The sequence below is a fragment of the Micromys minutus genome (assembly GCF_963924665.1).
Source record: "Micromys minutus genome assembly, chromosome: 11".
NCBI lineage: Eukaryota > Metazoa > Chordata > Mammalia > Rodentia > Muridae > Micromys > Micromys minutus.
This window is the reverse complement of record NC_137980.1, coordinates 15488038-15509266: the sequence shown is the minus strand read 5'-3', so window position 1 is coordinate 15509266 and position 21229 is coordinate 15488038. Positions and strand designations below refer to the sequence as shown.

Below are 21229 nucleotides of genomic sequence, written 5' to 3'. Positions count from 1 at the left end.
ACCAATTTTAATTTTGATTTTAGGACAAGTTCTCACTAAGTTGTCCAAGCTGTTCTTGAACTTGGAAGTCTCCTGCCTCAGGCTTCCAGGTAATTGGAATTACGGGCCTTAGCTACCAGGCCTGACTTCATGTAAGCTCTTCTTGGTCACAGTATTTATCTACGAGTTGGCACTCCATCAGGGGCTGAGTGCTTGGTAACCTGGTATTCCTTCCCCTTTTCTCCCGGGGCTCCCTTCTCTGGAGGTCATCTTCCATAGGCTCCACGGCTTCCTTTTCTGAATTATCTTTCCAGCTCCAACTCTGCGTGATAACCAGCTTGTTCTCTGTGAGCCACAGATCATATTCCCATGGGGAGAAATCCGTTTGACTCAGCTTTCTAAGGCTAATCTGGGCTAGATGTAATTGATTAGCATTGGTCTGTTTAGAGTATGGTCTGAACAGTGCCTTGTGGGGATAAAGTACAGGGGTGACCTAACTTCTAATAGCACAAGGTGAACAAAAAGGGAACCCAGGGAAGTTCCTAGGGAAGTCAGTATGTGGGCTTATACTGTCGGGAGCAAGCAAAAGAACCTTGTCCTAAGTTCTGCCATTTTGTTTTCAGACTCCATTTAATTATAGGAAGAAACTAAGTTCAAGGTCCCAGGCCCTAGAGGAGCTGGAGACTTCCCAATAGCTGAACAGCTTTTGTTAGTCATCCGTTCCAGAGCTAGACGACTGTTGCTAACCACAGCACCTATTGTTCTCCAGCAGCCGACTGTTCCTAACTACAAAAGAACAAATGGATTTGATTGGTTGGACTGTAAAACCTACATTCCGTATCAGCTGACACAGATCAGCCACATAGGGGAAGTCCTTATCCCTGGATCCTGGCTGGTGGAAAAAGTAACTATAACTTGACCCAGATGGTTATGGTTTTTCAGGCTTATTCTGTGATATACTGGCTTGGGGGGGGAGGGGCTCACAGTTCAGCTCCTGAGTCTGTTCTGAGGCCCCGGTCCACCGGTAGCAGCTTGATTACAATTCATCTTTGTTCTCTTTGTTTGAGTTGTGTTGGATATGAATGGATCCCACACTGATACTGTGAAGCGGGGGCCTTTTAAAGTCTAATGTGCTGTGTAATTCACTGTTGTGCTGGGTTTTGGTGAATTTGGGTTGGTTTCTATTGTTGTTTGGCTTGGGTTTCTTACAATAGCAAACAAACAAACCAAGTCTCATTCGGTAGCCCTGGCTGGCCTTGAATTTGAGGTAATCCTCCAGCTTTTGCTGTCCAAGGGCTAGGCCAATGGGCATGAGCTATTGTGAAGGTTCTGAAGGTTCTGCTTTCAACATTGCTTCTTCCTCAGAATAAGAGGAATGTGAGCCCAGTTGACACAGATCGAGAGTAACTCTCCAGAGGCCATTGGTAACAGACAGGTAGGAAGCCAGCCTTCCAATTTCCACACAGGGGCTTCTAGAAGCCTAGACTGGGAATTGGGCTCAAGCCTAATAACATTCCTGATGATCAGAAAGCATTTGTAAGCAAGGAAGGAACAAATGGTGAGAGATGATCTTAATATATGAATACTCTGGTGAAACATTTACAATGTAAAGTTGCTGTCATTTGAAAACCCACAGGGTAAGAACTCATTTTCAAATCCTACAAAGCTTCAAGCCCAGATTTCTGTAATAACCCAGAAAAAAAAAAGGTCAGAGCCGTGAAGCAAATGCAAAGATGTCTAAATTAATCATAAAATGATAAACTACCTTTAAGACCCTTTCGATTTATTCAGTCCGCTAAACTCTAATGATTTTAAGAAGTATATCAAAGGATTATTTCCCAACTTTTTCTTTTTTTCTTTTCCTTGCCTTGCACAGTGCTGAGGGTAAGCCTGTCAGCGCTTAAGCCTCCGTTTGACCTGTGTTGTCAAATGCTTTGTGAAAAGCTCTTCAGAAGGGGCACCATGTGATGTCAAGGAGAAGCACTCGGTATTCAAACTGTGTCTGTGCTGGCATAATCTGTTTAGTCTTCAGCTTGGTTTCTGGTGATTTACAAGTCCAGCTTCCTTGGAAAGATTCCTCTCCCTGTAAACCCTATGCAAGAAGCTTGGGAAAGGCAACTACAATGCCCTTAAAGACACTTTAGGTAGGAGCTGAAACTGGTAAGCATTTGAGAGAACTGCATGAGAATGTATGTGATAATATTTCCATCATGGGCATATTATGAAAAGTTAAATCTATCACTTTTCCACTTAAGGTGAATTTCCCAATAAAGCAAGAACATTTCTGTCAGAGCATCTGTTTCTGTGAATGATAATTTATTCATTTATTCTCAGATATCAACCACATACTGTGTTCCTAAAAATCAGAGTCCTTTAATCCCACTAGAACCATGATTTCATCTTGGCAAATATCTAATGTTTCTCTGATTGGGTTTCCTAAACTCCAGTAATAAAAACATAATAAAAGTAGTAAGCAGTGTCTTAAATTCATTTGGGCGGACAATGCATGAACTCATCAAACCACAGTGCTTGGGAAACAATGAGAAGGTTTTGGTGAAGATGCTGATCTAGATTTTGGTGATTTTGAAGTAAAGTCTTGGCTGCCTTTATCCTGGTAAGAGCTGGACCCAAGAGCAGTTTTGTCAGCTACAACTTGGTTGTCAGGGACAGGTCTTTCTCAAGATTTTGTCTTTCTACCGTTTTTCTGAAGCCTGGTTCTGGTAGGTTCCGTGAGTACCAAGGGTTCTTGTATAATGGTTGCTGGGTAATTTTGACCCAGTAGTTCAACCTCCACTTGCTGTCCCACTCCACTGAGCTCGACTGGGACGTAAGCAAAAGCCAGGCTCTTCTGGATGCTGTAACTGTAGCTTCCAGATGTTGTGTTGCCAACCACCTGAAAAAGAACAGCTGTCCTCAGCATATCAGCGTGATGGTCACTTATGTGCTCGTCCCCACAGGTTTCCCGAGTTATAGAGTTGGTTCACGATGGGGAAGGCTCTATTAGCTATTCGTTGTACAGAATTGTGAGTTTCATCCTGAAATAGCCGCACAAGCACATCGTGCCCTTCACTCCATCCTTTCTCCCTCTTCCTGCCGGTCCCTTTCTTCTCGGATTGTCTCCTCCCTGCTTTTGTGACTTAGCTACAGATAATTTAAAGTTTGTGTTCCACAGATGAAAGCAAACCTGGAACATTGTCTTTCTGAGGCTGGTTTCTGTCACTTAACATAATGACCTCCAGTTCTCCACACTCTTTGCCATGGCTGAGTAGAACTCCCTCGGATATTTGTACTATGTTTTCTTTGCCTCTCTTTTGATGGACATCTCAGCTGATCCCGTGTGTTTGCTATTGTGAATACTGCCAACTGTGGGTGTGACATCTCTGTGGTGTGCTGATTCAGACTCCTTCATATGTTCTCAGGAGTGGTGTGGCTATACTTTCTGATTTTAGTTTTTAAGGAACCTCCTCACTGATATGCATGGTAACTGGACTAGTTAAACTTCCCAGCAGTGGTGTAGGAGGGTGTCTTTGCCTCTCATGTTTTTACCAGCATTATTATTGCTTGAAGAATTAGTGTCTGAGGGAGAGCATTTTCAACCTTGCCTATTATAAGGTTGGGTGTACTGTTAATAGCTCTACTCTGTTTCCTAGACTCTGGAGAAATCAGCAGGAGTCCTGGTACCTACCTTCAAGAGCTTCCATCTTAGTTAGAGGAGTGAACAGAGCTATGAGAAAATAAAACCAAACAGCTATGGCAGATAACATGAAAGACTTAATTTATAACTTGAAAGCAGGTAGAATTAGGTTAGCTGAAATGGTGGTGAAAGCTTCCAGAAGGAAAGAAGGCTATGGCCAGTACATGATAGATAAATCAATAAAAGTGTGTTGGATGAAATTGCACCTCATCTCAGTTAGCAATGGGCAAAGGAATGAACCATCAATACCAGCAGAGGCTTCAAGGTAACTGCAGTGTGAACAATACCAAACAAGCCACCAAAAGCCAGGAGATGAACCCCAACAAAACCTATGCAACAAGTCTGATTAGAAGATAAGAGTTCTTGCAAGACATATATACAAAGTAAAAGATGGCGCACACACACATATACACACATACACACATATTCACATACATACACATACACACATATTCACATACACATACACACATACACACATATTCACATACATACACATACTCACACACATGCACACACACATACACATACTCACACACACATGCATACACACATACTCACACACACATACATATACACACACAGGAACACACACACATACTCACACTGACACACCACACAAACACACACATGCACACACACACACACACACATACACACACTCACACACCACACATATACACACACACACACATACTCACACACATACTCACACACACACTCATGCATTCTGCTGTTCCTTCTGGCCCCACTGCTCAGCACTGTAGACTACACATGGCTGGTGTCAACTCTCCCAGCATGAGTGTGCCTGCTCACTCAGACATAGCTCAGCTTCTAGATGTTAACACACTTACCAACTTACCCCTTACCTCGGAGGCCTGGGTTCTTCATCTGAAACCCCCAAAGGAGAAGCTCTCCATGAGAATCTAAACTTAGGATGAGAACTGGTTGGTTAAAGGACTTGAATGTTTTCACCTTGCATGTGGTTGACAGCCAAAATATAGCATGTGCTTTGAAGCTGCCTTTCCTCAAGTGACATAAGACAAGAATTTAGGTCCAAGAGGGTAGAGGTATAAAGGTTGTCTTGGCAACTTTGGTTTCATTTCAAAGTCTGTAAACCAGAGATTTCTGTGGAAGGTGGGAAAAATAAACTGGCTTACCTTAGTGGACTAAAAAACAGGAAGAGCTCTGGGTGACTCTGGCACAGTCCCTTGACTCACTTGGTCACAAGCCCTCAGTCACTTTAGCCATCCTGTCTCTGCAACATTCTCACAACAACTTCCTTTCGGTCATTTCTGAGTTAGTCACCAAACAAAACTTTTCCTTTGGAGTTGCTAAGTTTTAAATGGTCTTTGTCTTGTTCTGGTGTTGACTTTCATTACACTTTCTGGTTCAGAGGTTAACAGGCGGTAATAATTTCAAAGTCTGGCCTTTCCTTTTATCTTACCTAGAAAATCTATATTTTACTATAAAATAGAAAGGTTTTTTTTTTTTTCAGCACAAACTTTTAATAGTTCTACCTCAATTCTTCTGGGTTCAATCCTACCCATTCCTTGTCTCTTTGGGAAATGACCTTTCAAAGGAGTGGCACCTTTTAAAATCGCATGATGCCTGTGTTTCTGTTGCTGTCTCTATGTATGGCAATTTGTAAACAGAAGAGAAGGACCAGAAGAAGAGTGATAATGACAGTGACCACTACCTCCTGAACTCTCTACACTTTCCCATAAACCTAGCTGCTTTAGTCTTTCAGAACTAAAGTGTCCTATGTCTTGATTTATTAAAATCTAAGCCATAGTTAAGCACAGGCACTGCCCAGCCCCCACATGGACATTTCCAAAGGCCACCTCTCACCATTTGATATGTGTCTATTTAACAGACTTCCCTTGTGGTCCACCCCTCCTCTCCTAGTGTATAAACCCCGCAGACAATGCTTCTCTCCTGTTTAATTTGTTGTTATGGTGACAACATTGCTGGCACAGAGTAAACTATAAAGGCCATGTTGAATAAGCAGGTAAACTTCTTCCCTATCTCCAACATTAGAAATGCTTGCAGGAGTAGAATATCATATACCAAAAGCATAGGAAATTTAACCAAAGTTGGAAAACAAAATAAAAAATATAGACCATTCTAAAATATAAAGAGTATATTATGTGACCAAGAGGGACAGCTTCTTGTGTATGGTTATAACTGTGGCAATCATTAGAGAGGGCTCTAAATGCTCCACTGCCTTCACAGTAATGCATTCCTTCAGTCCCAGCACTTAGAGTACAGGTAGTTGTGGCCAGGCTGGTCTATATATCAAATTCCAGCAGAGCCAGATCTACATAGTGTCTCCCCCCCCTCCACACACACACACACACACACACACACACACACACACACACACACACCATCACCACTACCACCACAAACAACAACTACAACCCAAAATAAATGCTCTCAACACAAAAAAATAATAATGTCTGAGATAATGGAGATGCCATGTAGATTTATGTTAAGGCGATATATGATTGGACATGAGAGAGATAGGCAGGGAAAGGTTGAGGATTGGAATTGGAGGCAGGACACAGAGAGGAGATTGGAGGAGGAATCAAGATGGAGCTGGAGAAGGAGGATCTAGATCCAGGTGGTAGTAATTGGCGATAGGTAGATATGAATATTTTAAGGGTCTTTTATAAGTCTTTTTATCTCATATAGAAGGGTAGTTTGTATCTTTGTTTATGGGATGTAAGATTATTGTGTAGAGAGTTTGTAGATTGAAATTTTAACATATAAACTTGCTTGTTAAGCTACTGGGCTTTGGAGTCATGTTTGTGCTGGGTGGTGGAGTAAAGGAACACACCGGGGCGGTCATATCCACCCAGGGACAGAAGCAACAGGGCAGAGTGACCCTCTTAGGAAGGGAACCACATGGAGAAAGCAGCTTATAGACTGTATGACAAAGTCTGTGCGCTCAGCTCCACATTAGAGCTGCATCTGAGGAGTGAGACCGTGAAAGGTTAAGCCATCCCTTTAATATTTACATCAACAATGCCAATCACCTTGATCTGATCCACACATTGTGTCATGCATTAAAGTGTCACGTGGTCCCTCGAAAATATGCATAATTAGTATGGCAATTCAAACTTTAAAAAAAATTTAAAGGACAATCTAAATGAGGATTTTTAAAAAGAAGAAGAAAGAAAGAGGACCATTAGCATGATAAAAGGAATGGCCCTACTAAGCATCAAGAGCAGACAGGGTTCTGTTAGGAAATTCAAGGAGGATCCTGTAATTGGGTTAGAACTCTATTAGCAGCTGGCATGTGGTAAGAAAAATGAAAGACAAACTGAGCTGGGGATATTGTTCAGTGAGGAGAGCCCCTACCTAGCATGCACAAAGCCGTGTGCTCCACATGAAGCCGGGCATGGCGGCATGCTCCTGAAATACCAGCCAGCACATGGAAGGAGGAGGATCAAAAGTTCAAGGTTATCCTCAGCTACAGAGTAGGTTCAAGGTCGGCCTGTTTAACATGAGACCCTGTCTCTAAATCACAGAAAAAGAAAAAGATGTAACCTCGGCTACGTAGCCAAGGCTGGCCTTAAATTCACTACATATATCAGGCTAGCTTTAAAATGATAAGCATCCTACTTTGGTTTATTGAATTCTGGGATTAGCAGAATTTCTAGCTAAGAACATGTATTAAGAAATAGAGTTGAGGGGCTGGAGAGATGGCTCAGCAGTTAAGAGCACTGGCTGCTCTTCCAGAGGTGCTGTGTTCAAATCCCAGCAAACACATGGTGGCTCACAACTCTCTGTAACTCCATTTCCAGAGGATCCAAAGCCATCTTCTGACTCCTGCAAGCATCAGGCATACATGTGATGCATATACATACATATACACATAAAATAATATAAATAAACCTCCTTTTAAAAGGCAAAAAAAAAAAAGCATGCCTGAGCCAGGGGTAGAGAAAGAAGGGAGGTAGGGGAGCCACCATAAACAATGCACACAGACGAGCAAGCTCAGCACTGGCCAAGGCGGGGAGTGGAGAACAGTCTGGTATGGCAGAAGGAAGCTGGAGGTCTGGGGTATGCCTGTCAGCTTCACCATGTGTGATAGCATGCTCAGATGGGGAGCTGTGGCATATAGTTAATCTGCAAAGTGACTTCGACTTTGTGGGTACACTAGCGGGGGGGAGGGAGGAACACAGACTGCATTAATCAGCATGAATTAGTCAGCATGAATTACAGGAAGGGGCAAGAATCAAAGCCTAGATATAGGTAGATTGAATTCTGCTCTATCTATCAGTCACTAGCAACTCAAAAGAATTTACTCACTTGCTCTCAGCCCCAAAGCCTCCTATTTACAACAGAAATGGTCACGTGTATCTAACAGGGATGCTGTAAAACTAAACGGTTAAATATGAAAAAAAAAAAATCTCTGTTGTGTAGGGTAAGTCAGCCGTGTGAGTACTATGTCAAAGGGCTTGTGCCTTAGTTTGTGTGTCTGTTCAGGGAGGTTCTGACTGGATGCCACAGCTTCCCCATCTCCAGCCACTACCACCAAAGGGATGGAGAAAATGGAAGCAAGCATCAGACAGCCTGCAGTGGATGAGGAAAGCTCTGGGTCCAGGATCTCTGAGCTGTGTGCATTAACGAAGCTGTCCCTGCTCCACACAGAGTAAATAGCTCTTGGAGGAGCTCGAAGGGCCAGTGCTCTCTCTCTCTCTCTCCATCACCTCACTGGGCATCCCACAGGAGCCAAATCACATTCAAATGCTGAGTCATGCTGGACTTTGCAGATAGAAAATGTGAAGGGGATGGGGTCCTGAGGATGGGCTATCCCACTAACCCTGGTTATACCAGAATGACATTAACAATGCAAAATTGGAAGATGGTCACTGCATTCTTCCTGAAAAAACAGATGGTGGCTGATTCTCAAATCACCCACTAAGCTACGGGCCTCTTGGTCAGGATGTGTTCACTTGGATTTATGGGTGTTATGCCAATTGTATCTTTTAAAGAGATCTTCTAGAGTTTTTTTTTAATCAATTAATTAATTTTATATATGTGAGTACACTGTCACTCTCTCAATCACACCACAAGAGGGCATCGGATCCCATCACAGATGGTTGTGAGCCACCATGTGGTTGCTGGGAATTGAACTCAAGACCTCTGGAAGGGCAGTCAGTGCTCTTAACCACTGAACTCTCCAGCCCTAAAGAGATTCTTGAGATTTTAAGTCAGATCTCCAGATCCTTATAAAAACCATATTTTGCATTCACAGATATAAAAATACATTGCTTCCCAATATTTTAAAATCTGCTGGTTACATATATTTAATGCATATAGATTCTTCTGCTTTCAAAACAAAAAGAGCAGCATTGCAGTTTCTCGTCAGCTAATTACTTTCTGTTTCTTTAATGTCAGCTCAGAAATCAAGTGTGCCATCCTTTCAACAAATGGATAAGTTAGAAAAAAAAAAAAAAAAAAAACACCTTGGTAAAGCACGAAGAAGTTCGGTCATGAGTGATGTGGTGATCCTGGTACTCACCTTGCCCTTGTGCCAAACGCTTTCATTTCCCTCCGGGTCCACATCCTCTGTTGCCAAGGTGAGGCAGACCAGTCTCCGTCTCAGCCCCTGGGCTTTAATCTGCTTCAGTGCCTGCTTCCCTATGAAGTCAGCCGGCTGCAGGAATCCATGATAATGATGATGAATGAGAACTCAGGCTCCATGACAAGGTTAGAGATGCAAGCATTTAAATGTGCCTTTGCTATTTTCTCACCAATTGCACATTAAATAAAAATACAGATTGGATGAAACATCTAGACAAATATCTCCTAGTGCCCAATTGACAGTGCCAGCCACCTACCTATTCCTTGGGAATACGTTAGACTGAATGGAATAACTTGGTTTGACAATTTTACCAGAACCTCCTCAGCAGAAAAGCATGGGGCACGGTACTGTGATGGTGGGGTACAAAAGAGGCCCCGTATCTAATGAGTCTGGATAGTGGAATCAGCTATCAGGACAAAGTATGTCTCAATCTCAACCCATTGGAAGCACTTTATAAGAAACAGACTTTTTCTCGACATGCAATGCCAGAAGCCCCACTCCCAGCCCCCAAATACTACATTTCCCCTCTCCTTCAGAGTGGCATTCCCTGGCAGGCATTAACCTATTGAGCTACTGTCGTTAGTTCATTCAGGAGACATTTGAGCTAGACATCGAGCTGGACTCCAAGTAAGGCGTCATGCCAGGCTGTGGGGTCACAACGTGTGCGGATGCAGGTGCTTGTCACAAAGACCTTGTTCTTGAAATCTGCCTCTTTACCATTTCCCCTTCCTCCAGGAACGCACGACACTCCTGTTCCATCTTGAAGAGTTTCCCTTCATTAACTAGTGATACACCCCACATCTGAGGAGGTGACACAGCTGAGCAATAACTGGTCACTGGGGACACTACATGATAAAAGGAAGAAGAAAACCACCCAGGGGCCTTAGATAATGTGAGGCAAACTCACAACTCAGAGGCTGAGAGCAAGACGAGAAGATCAGCAGCCCACATCAGCCTGTCTTATGGGGTGACGAGGGAATTACATACGTAGAGCACAGCTCTGCTGAAAGATGTTACAGATGCAATTAAAACCAAAGCCTCAAAAATCTGTTGCCACAGACGGATTAACCACACTCAGAAACCAAAGCCAAACCAAACCCCCAACCCAAAGAAGCACCCTCACACTTAGTTTCATCACTAGCCAAAAAGAGAACAATAGTCCATTCCAAAGATGTCCTCCATGGCCAGAACTTAAGATTTACATGGTGATTTCTCAACACAAAACACTTAGGGTTGTGCATAATAAACCCATGGCCTCGGAGGGTCAGCAGGAGAGGTCCTCACACCCCCTTCCACCTGATGCTCCCTCCTTATTCCTTCACTTCTTGAGGCTTCCCAGATGCTTCCCACAGCACCTTGTGGTTCTCATGGGGACTGCAAATCTAAGCTGTGACCTGCACAGGATGCTGAAGAAGGCTTCCATTAGCAAGAGTTAAATACTGTACAAAACCAAAGTTCAATTCTTTCTCCCTTCCCAGAGTGACCCAGATGGCGAAACCAGCCTTGATTCAAGCCCAGAACATGGAGACGTAAAGAGGCCAGGTCATGTGATAGTGACTATGGGAGGAGCTGGAGGAGAAGATCACAGAAAGAATTTCAATTATTTGGATTCATATATAATCGTTTAATTTTTTTTTAAAAAACAGGTTTTATAAGGGAATTAACTATACCGGCTTAAAAGTCTCCTGATTAGGGGCTGGTGAGATGGCTCAGTGGATAAAGACACTTGCCACCAAACCTGGTGACTTGAGTTTGTGAGTGAGAACTCCACACAGTAGAAGGGGAAACGGAAAACTTACTCCCTCAAGTTGTCCTCTGACCTCCAAAAATATGGTAAAACCTCTCTTTGTGTGCACACACAATAAATGAATAAATTATATATATAATATATATTATATAATATTATATGATCAATGCTTTCTGTAGAACCTGGAAAATATAGACAACACAAATGGAGTGATGTGTCCTCAATGATAATAGTAATAATGCTTACACACAGCGCTATTAACACTTTGATACATTTCTTGAATGTCTTCTATGCAATGGTTAGCATTGTCAGCTTCACAGGATCTAGAATCACCTAGACAAGTCCCAGAATGTGCCTGTGCAGGATTATCTAGATTAGGTTCCCTGGGGTAGGAAGACCCATTTCAACTGTGGGCGGCTCCATTCCATAGGCTCTGGCCCTGGGCTGGAACTAAAGAAGAACAGGAGCTGAGCACCGGCAGCTCCTCCCTCTGTCTTGACTTCTTTTATAAAGTTTTTTTTTAAAAAACATTTGTCAATCTGTCTGTGTGTTGAGGAGGAATGAGAAGGTGACTGTTTGTCAAAGTGAGGAAGTCAGAGAACAAGGTCAGGGAGTTGTTTTTTTCCTTCTGCTATGTGAGTTAAACTCACACAGTGATTAAACTCTGTTCGGTGGCAATCACCTTATCCAATGAGCCATCTTGCTGGCCCTCCCTCTGCTCCTTTACTCTGAGTGTAATGTGACCCTGTTGTGTGTGGTTTTAAAACTGAGATCAACTTTTGCACCCCTCCTGGCTCCATTTTATTCCACCCTGCTTAGCTCAGGAATCAATTGCAACCAGCCCTGATCCAGCTTCCTTTTGAATCCTCGGATAAAAGACACACACTCAGCCTCACTACCTTAACTTGTCTGTAAGCACAATTACTGGGAGCAAATATCTCCTGCCTCGAAGTTTGTGACCTTACCAATTTATTATCTCCATCTCTCAATTAGCCCCCACCTTTGGCCATCTGCCCATACTGGAGGCCACAGGCCCCCAACTCTCCCCGAGGCCTTACATGATAAACGTGGCAGAAAAAGCCCCTTCTCTCCTTTCCTGTGTCTCCTTCTCCTCTGGGGACCTGAAAGTCTCACCTGTACCTTCCTCTCAGCAATTGGCTCCCAGCCTTCTTTACTGACAAATCAAGAACCAATTAGGGAAAGAGACCTTAGTATCAGAACCTCCCCTTGCATGATCCAGCTCCACCTGGCACGCCTTGCCCGTTATAGCACTCTGTTCCCTCAATATGTGAACCTAAATGAACCCCTCCTTCCTTAAGACCTCAGCCAGGCCAATTTATTAGAGTAAAAGGAAAAGTAACCTGTGCACTCTACATATTTTTAGACTATGTTTTTTCAGATAAGTGTTGCAGATATTTATATATAGTCCCCTCTAACAGGAATATTAGATATATAAATGATACAAAGACTATTTCAAGCATTCAAATGTTCATTATCTTCCATTACTTTATGGCTCATTTACCGAGGTTATAAAATTATAGTCACAGTAAACTAAGGTTCACTACAGTTAAACCATCTCCCAATACAGACAAAAGGGGGGGGGGGGGGGAGAACACTTTATAATGACAAAAACTCTTTTCTTTTTAGAAGAAAACTTTCTACAACAGATGAATGATGATGGGGGTTAGTCATAATCTTTCTTTTCAGAGGAGACAACATCTGTGGAAAAATAAGGTGAAGGGGTCTCTGACTGGATGGAAAGCTCTTAGGACACATGGTTCCATTTGCAGAATGTTGGTGGCTCTTAAATTGTTCCTTATCTCCTGTCATGGAACCTGAATCCTCATGACTGGAAGTTAGTTCACTCTTGAAGGCTTTTGGCAGTCTGCTATTAAAGACATTCCTAGTGGGCCCAGGCATAGTGGCGCAAGCCTTCAATCTCAGCACATGGGAGGCAGAGGCAAGTGGACCTCTGTGAGTTTGAGGCCAGCCTGGTCAACATAGTGAGTTCCAGGACAGCCAGTGAGATAATATCTTACACTGACCTCCCAAAACACCCCGAACAGACAGACAGAATTTCCTAGCAAATATGGATTCATCTGTGAGACCCTGTTGTGTGTCAGACACTTATTATGTAGAATATAGTCTTGTGACCTCAGGGAAGCTCCTGGAGAAATGGGGGCTCCTTCTCTCCACAGAGCAACATATCTAGTCCTTGGTAGGAAGAACACAGACAAATGGGAGGCCCCTGCAGATGTCCTGAGCAGATGCAGAGAAACACAGCAAGCAGCCGTGCCCATGTGAAATTTGAGTTCTGCCCAAGTCCAAATGGCACAAATGTTTCTTAAATTTAAAAACGAAGAGCATCTAATTGTTTAGTTTCGGACCTGGACAAAGGACTGAGGTGCATACGTTACATTTCAAAGCAGACTTGGCCTCCAGGTTCTCCCAGCATTCCTCAATCCCTACCTGATATACCCTGCCCCCACCCCTGAATGTTCCAGCCCAGTCAATGGGCTGCTCTTCCCCCGGAGGGTCTTCCCTATATAATCTAGAGACTTTGATCTCCTCTCTCTCCTACTCACCCACCACCCTTTCTTTCTCTCTCTTCCCCCTCCCTTTCCATGATGACTCTCAGGGCCTTGGTCTTTGGGCCAGTGAGCTCATCTGAGAGCAGCTTCCCAATACACTTGCATTTAATATAATCTAATCCGACTTGAATTGGCTCATTTCACCATCGGACGCATAGCCTATTAGTAATGTGTGAAGGCAGAATGCAAACGTGCATTCTATAATTCCATAATGGAGGTGTGCTCAGAGGGCACTTGGGGAAGGTGAGCAATTGGGGCTGAGGACAGGAAGCATCCTGTCAGAAAAGCCCTACACAGCAGGAGTTGCTGAATCTGAGTTTTGAAGAGCGCTATCATAATTTTGATCAAGGGTGCTTGAGTCTACATTATGACTTGACCTTCACAACAACACAGATGACAGGCTAGGGTCTGAAAGACAAGAACCAGCTCAGCCAAACACAAACCATTAGAAGACTGGTTAAGAACCAAGCTCTCCTCATCCATTCTTCGACTGAGGTACATCTAGGTTGTTTCCAGTTTCTGGCTATGATGAATAAAGCTGCTATGAACAAGGCTTCGCAGGTGTCCTTGTAACGGGGCAGAACATCCTTTCAGTATATGCCCTCAGCTGTTAAAAACAATGATATCATGAAATTTACAAACAACTTGATGGAACTAGGAAAAAAATCATCCTGAGTGAGGTAACCCCGACCCAGAAAGACAAACATGGTATGTGTTCACTTATAAGCAGACATTAGCTGCTAAGTAAAGAATAGCCAGGGGACAATCCATAGACCCCGAGAGGCTAAGTGACAAGGAGGACTCAAAGGGGAAGGGTGCATAATCTCCCTGGAAATGGGAAATAGGATAGATTTTGTGGGTGGACTGGGGCAGGTGGGCATAAGAAGGGTCAGGCAGGAGTGGGGTGGAGGGAGAACACTGGGAAAGACAACTAGAATTGAGGGGGGGGGCATTTGGGGATGATACGGAGAAAGCGTTAAAAGAAGAACAGGCCTGTTCCAGCCAGCTTCACTGAGCCACCCGAGTCAATGACTGTCCTTTTAGAGGCAGGGGACAGTGCACAAGAGCCACAGACTCAGGTATCAGGGTGGGGGTGGAGAGCTGGGTGACAGCCTAGCCCTGCCTTTGCCACACTCACAGTTGTACCAAGGGCTAAGGAGGAGCATTGGGCATGCAGGGAAGAGTAAGACAAGCCAAAGAGCATGGGCAGAAAAGGTTTTCATCTGAAAACGAGGCAAAACAAAAACAAACAGTAATAAGAGCTAGAGAAACACACACTGTAGATACACCGACTGTAGATACTTCAGAGGCACCAGCCCCGAAAGCACTTCCAGGAGGGACCCTGGTCCCAGACAAGAATGCAAAAAGGGAGTTCTGGTTTCTGATCCCCCCTAAGTGGTGTGCCCAGAGTCCAGTTTTCATCTCTTATGAGGAACCACTTTAAAACTGGATCTCCAGATTTTCCTGGTTAAAAAAAAAAAAAGAGGAAGTTATATTTGTTCCCCAATCTCAGTGCATCTCTTAAGTGATTTTATTTGCTTACAGGTTTATTTTATATCTACATATGCATGTATGTACATGTTGCAGGGGAAGGAGTATGTATACATGTGAGTTCACGTGACCATGGAGTCCAAATCCCCTGGAGCTGGAGTTACCGGCAATAATAGGTGAGCCACGTGATGTGGGTAGTGGGTCCTCAGCAAGACCACTACATGCTCTTAACCACCCAGCCATCTTAACTACTTAACTCTCCGGACATTCCTCAATGGCTGTGTGGTTGACCCAGATAAGGCCATTTAAAGGAAAGATATTTCTGTGGCCAGGGTAGAAATGTAACAAAAAGTACAATTTGCTGGTCGATGACTTAGCTAAGAGACCATGCCTCGGGAAGGTTGATTTATATTAAGCCCTGATAAAGAGATGGGAGGAATAATTATCCCTTTGAGAAAATGTATTTTTCCTACCTAGAAAGCCTGTCTCTGGCAAAGTTACATCTGGAACTGCAGCCCTGAGTCTGGGGATCATCTGCCCACTATTCTGAATTATTCACAGAAGTGTAACTTTTTCATTTTCTCCTATTGATCTTTGTCTGTTTTTCCAGACACTAGACAGAGCTTGGGCAGGTTTTTCTGAACACTCGGTACTCTTTCCCCTTCTTTGTTCTTTGTTATTCTCCCATCTCAGCCCCACCCAACCCCTGCTTCCTCAATGTGGCTGCCTACAAAAGGCACAGCAGTCTCTCAGCCTCTTCTCCACCTCTCTCCTCTGGGGAGTGGCTAAGATTTATCAGTAGCTACCCTGCTGTTTTTCTTTCAAACTCTAATAAAATAGTCCTTGAGTTTTCTTCTGAGTCTGTTCTTTTGTTATTTTGTCTTTTTTTTTTTTTTTTTTTTTTCAGAGCTGAGGACCGAACCCAGGGCCTAGCGCTTGCTAGGCAAGCGCTCTACCACTGAGCTAAATCCCCAACCCCTCTGAGTCTGTTCTTAATTAAGGGGTGCTAATTTCCTTGGTAACAGGTGGCTCCCCTGGTGGAACTCCCCCAGATTTCCAGTAACAAAATAACAGTAATAACTCAGTAAAGACTAATTCTTGATAAGTAACATTTATGGTTTGTTAGGCACTGGCTATGTGTCTGACACAGCTTGTGTCCATAAACTCAGCCATCTTTACAGTAACCCTGAGGTAGTACAGGGTGAGGGGGGATGTGCACCAGTTTATAGGAGAATAACTTGAGGCTCAGTTGCATGGCAACACAAACCACCATCTGTAGATCTTGTCCCTGGAGGGCATGACTGATAGAATGTTCTAGGGGCTCACATCTTGCTTAGGTGCCCTCGTCTGACTCTAGTTCTGCTCTGCATCCTGTTGGTCACGAGGTGGAGGAATCTCTCACGTTCTTACCACCATGATGTTATACTCAAACGCATGGACTGAGCCCTCTGAAACCATGAGCCAAAATAAATCTTCCTCTTGTAGGTTGTTTGTATCTGGCACTTTGTCATGGCAATGAGTGAAGTAACTAATACACACCCAGGGCACAGAGCGAAGCCAGTCCTTGCCCCTTCATACACCCCTTTCCAATCTAGCTGGGCTCCCAACTTGGGAAGACTTAAAGCACCATCTTGAGATTTCACCCATTTTATTTGGCTTGCCTCCCAAGATGGTAGATTTTACTTTACTACCTACCGATCAATTATAAACGAGAAGAAATATGTCTGAAGGCTATGCTGTAATTAGAAGTGGTTCTGTCAGAATGACCCACGAACAGAAATACATCTGCTTAATCAGTTATTGATAAATTTCCTATATGAACAGCAGTTGTTATCTTTGAGAAATGTACAGATTTCTGGGGCACTGGGACTTCAGTTTAAAAATAGTCTTGACATGTTTTTTTTTTTAAATGTGTTACTTTTAGATATCAATAAAGGTCATTAAGACAGCCACAGCAAAACTCACTACATGTAATACCCACACATATACAAAGTAGGTGTTAGTCGAGAGGTAATTACTCATCCTCTATTAGCCTGTCAGTGGCATGCATGCTGCCTGAATGCTAATGCAAATGAAATAAATTAAATAGTATTTTTAGAGGAGTGAGTCTTAGGGACAATCAAGTGCTTAAAGACACATACAGTAGAGTCTGACAGTTGCTACGGAGTAAGATTCAGATAGAGTTGGGAGAGCGGCCCTCCACAGACCAGAGGAGATGATGGAGATAAAGCCTCTGGCCTTTCTTTTCCATTTATATGGAGTAAAACGCCATCAGAAAATTCAAGGGTGTCATTAGTATGACTTAAATGTTTGGCTCACATTCTTTTTTTTTGTTTTTTAAAGATTTATTTATTTTATGTATATGAGTCTACTGTAGCTGTCTTCAGACACACCAGAAGAGGGCACTGTATTTCCATGACTGATGGTTGTGAGCCACCATATGGTTGCTGGGAATTGAACTCAGGACCTCTGGAAGCCCTGCCAGTGCTTCACTGAGCCATCCCACCAGCCCAGCTCATATTCTTTAAACTCAAATATTAAACATTAACAAGATAGAAAGAAATAAGGTCTACATCCTCTAACCAGAATCACCAGGAACCAGGGCACCCCAAGTCTGCTCTGTGTTTTTCAGGCTTATGGGCAGTGGTGGAGGGGACAGAAAGGAGCTGAGAATCCAGGTGGCAGCTTCCTGTCACTGACCCTCCTGCACACTTGAGAAGCTTCTTGTTTAAAATGGGCCCAGAGCATTACTGAAGGCAGCCTGGAGGAGGTCTCCTTGTGAAGCATGTGGCCTCAGCTGGTCTGAGACTGTGTTAATCGCAACAATATCCGCTGAACAGCAGTTCAGCTGTCTGTGCATCTGGGTGTGGCTCAGATGCTGAGAGAGCATCCTTTGAGTCCCTCATTTGGTGAAAGGGTTGACTTAGCCTTTGCCCCATCAAGACAAACCAGTCTTATATTTATTTCCTATCCAGGGTTAGGACCACAGAAGACTTCAGCAGCCTGTCACTTGGGCCAGTCTTGCTGGATTATACGAAACTCAAGGCCAGCGGAGGCTGGACGTCTCCCTGCAGTAACAGAGCTCAAGTCTGGGTTTCACCCTGGTGAGCCTTTTTTTTTTTTTTTTTTAAATTTTGCCATGTACATCTTCAATGGGCCCTTTGTAATGAAATGTTAAATAACAAGTTTAGCTGTTGTTACTGGCTGGAAAATGAACTCCCTCACATTCGTGAAGTTTTCACTCTCAGTCCTTAGCACAGATGGCTGAGAAACAACTCAACTAGCATTTTCCTAGCTAAGATTACTAGGCAGACAAGAATTCCCTCCCCACAAAAGTCTTTAATGGAGCCAGAAAGGGGACTTTGCTGGGTACAAGGAAAGAGGGGACAGAACAGAAACCAAAGGAGCAAGGGTAGTGGCAGACATCTGGGTCCTAGTACTTGGGAGGGAGATGCAGGAGAATTGGCACCAAGTAACACAACCCTGTTCAAGTCTCAACAAGACAATCTAGAAACTAAGCAAAACATTTAAAACATGCCTAAGGCAGACCAATCACCAGGATAAATACCAGGATAAACCAAACCGGAAAATTTGAAAGCTAAGCGGCCCCATAACATTCATTCTGTGGCTTTCATTCAATTCAGTTTTAAAGAACTATTTATTTTATGTATGTGAGTACACTGTCACTGTCTTCGGACACACCCAAAGAGGGCATCAGATCCCATTAGGGATGGTTGTGGTTGTGAGTCATGTGGTTGCTGGGAATTGAACTCAGGACCTCTGGAAGAGCAGTCAGTGCTCTTAACTTCTGAGCCGTCTCTCTAGCCCCTCAATTCAATTTTAAAGAAAATACTAGTTAGGCTTTGAAGAAGACTCAAAGAAAACAGTGGCCTAGACCCTGGCTTTAGCACAGATGCTTTTATGCTTAACTTCAGCCAAGGTTTAGCATTCTCACAATACAACTGACTATCTGCAAATTCTGTGAGATCAGCCAACTCTCAAAACTGTCCTGACCAGGAAAAAAGCTGCCCTAGTGTTAAACGCCTGCAAACATTTTCTTGTCATTCCCTAAACACTAAACTATAAGATGACCCCTTTGTGCATTTGGGTTATTTCTGCAACTGGGAGATGTACAGGAGGTTGCAGAGGCAAATCCTGTGCTGTTCTCTAGAACATGGAGATCTCTGTGTGCTGCAGGGGCTGGGGCTTCACTTTCCACCACCACAAGGATGGCTGGAGCTTTCATCTCTCTGTAGGGTAGAGAGAAAGCAAGTGCCCGTTTTGTGTTTTAAGTATAGTCCTTGAATGCAAAGCAAACAAGGATCCATGAAATAAGTATGAAGAGCAGCAATCCAAAGGCTCCCTAGCTGAGTTCTTAACAAACACTGTGGGGTGGGGGGTTCATGCCTGGCTCCTTTCTCCTATGCACTTCATCTAATTCTGCTTTAATCAGATGGAAAGCGACTGATGTTTAGTGAGGTGACAAATGTTCCTTAGCTCCTCTAAGGCTCACAGCCAGCTTGTGAGGTTTATACTTGTTTTCATTATCTAAGAGAGCTAAGGTGCTGGTAGATGAAATACCTGGTTTGTCTTGAGCCAGCAAGGAGAACAGAAGCCACAGAAACCCTTCATCATCCCTGCTTAGCTGCCATTAATAGTCTGCAGCTGAGGTGGCTGGTACCCTTGGAGCATGGCGAACCCTATTGCAGGGCAGGTCCACAGGAGTTCCGAACACCGCTGCCTTTAAAGTCCATGAATATCTGAAGATCCTGACCCCCTGCTTCCACAACAGAGCTCCAAACACATAGGCTTAGCTGCCTTCCAGACCTTTCCACTGGGTTATTCCGCATCCACAAATCCTCCCAGTTTGTCAGCCACATCTGTCCTGTGTTTCCAGATGCTGACAATATCCCCATCTTTCCCTACACCCCTTCACATGCAGCCCCTCGGGCGAGCACCATGTCATTTGCTAATACTGCTCACATTTCCTTTTCCACCCTACAGCCTCTGCTCAGCTGCCGCCTTTGCCCTTTCTCCACTAGACCCCTTCAGTAATTGGGGAGAGAGCTTCCTGTCACACGGACAACTTTCTTTTAATCGGTTTTCCATCAGCAGACTGTCACTGCTTTCTCAAAAGTCTTAAATCACTCCTTAGGCTGGCAGATGAGACAGGCCCTTTGTGACGGGCACCTCTGTTTCCCTAATAGCATTTCTGGACACCACTTTCAACAAAATATATTTACTAAACATTCTTCCTGTGCCAGTCCTGAGTAAGGTGTAGAAAGTTAAAATCATAAAGCATATTTTGTATTTCTAGCTCCTGAATTGAAGTCTATCCTTCTCTTCAAAAGAAATAAATAGAATAAGCTGACTTCTTGAACAGGTAAAATATTTCAAATGCTCAAGCCCTACATGGAGATCATATCTGTGAAATTTACTTGAGGTTCATAATTTACGTTAGAAATGATCCAATAAAACCTGAAACTATCTTTAAAAGATCTATTGTAATCATGAAGTTAATTTTACTCCTAAAGTGAAAAGGCGTAACCTTAGAAAATAAATATAATCTAACAGATAACAAGTTAAAAAAAATTAACCACTTGAATGTGGAAAAACCCTTTGATAAAGCTAATATCTACTCTCAATTAAAGTACCAGGAACAGAAGGGACCAGTTCGACCTGAAACATAGCAATTGTGGGAAACCTGCAGTGAACATCATCCCTGGTGATGGAAAACGGACACTTTTCACAAAAGGTCAGAAGCAAGTCATTTGTCATCACAATTTTTGTTCAGTGTTCTTGAAGGTTAAGCTGAGGGAGGATCTACGCAGCACAGCAAGAAAAAGAAACATGAGTTTAGGAGAAATAAAGAGAAACTGTATTTTAATACATTGTGGTTGTCTGTGTTGAAAATCTGATGGAGCTTACACAAAAATCTACTATAACTACTAAGAAGGGTTAGTGAGGTTGAAAGGTACAAAAAAAATCTATAGATTTCTCTTATTCAAGTGTGTGTGTATGTCTGTGGAGGTATGTGTGCATTTGTATGTGTGTATGTTGCTTAGAAGTGAGTGTGTGTTCTTGAGGGTGTGCACATTTGTATATGTGTGTGCACAGGTTTGTGGGGG

The 21229-nt window shown here is 43.3% G+C and overlaps 1 protein-coding gene across 1 annotated transcript in view; it reads right to left on the bottom strand.

The window, feature by feature from the left end:
* Positions 1–2656: 2656 nt before the first annotated feature.
* The window catches only part of DMGDH (dimethylglycine dehydrogenase), a gene marked incomplete at both ends in the record, with an annotated part of 70716 nt that continues 52143 nt past the window's right edge, over positions 2657–21229 (bottom strand). Inside the window, 2 exons of the mRNA XM_080925606.1 lie at positions 2657–2872; positions 9210–9344. Coding sequence (XP_080781732.1) covers positions 2657–2872; positions 9210–9344 — 351 coding nt within the window. The remainder of the gene's footprint in view (positions 2873–9209; positions 9345–21229) is intronic.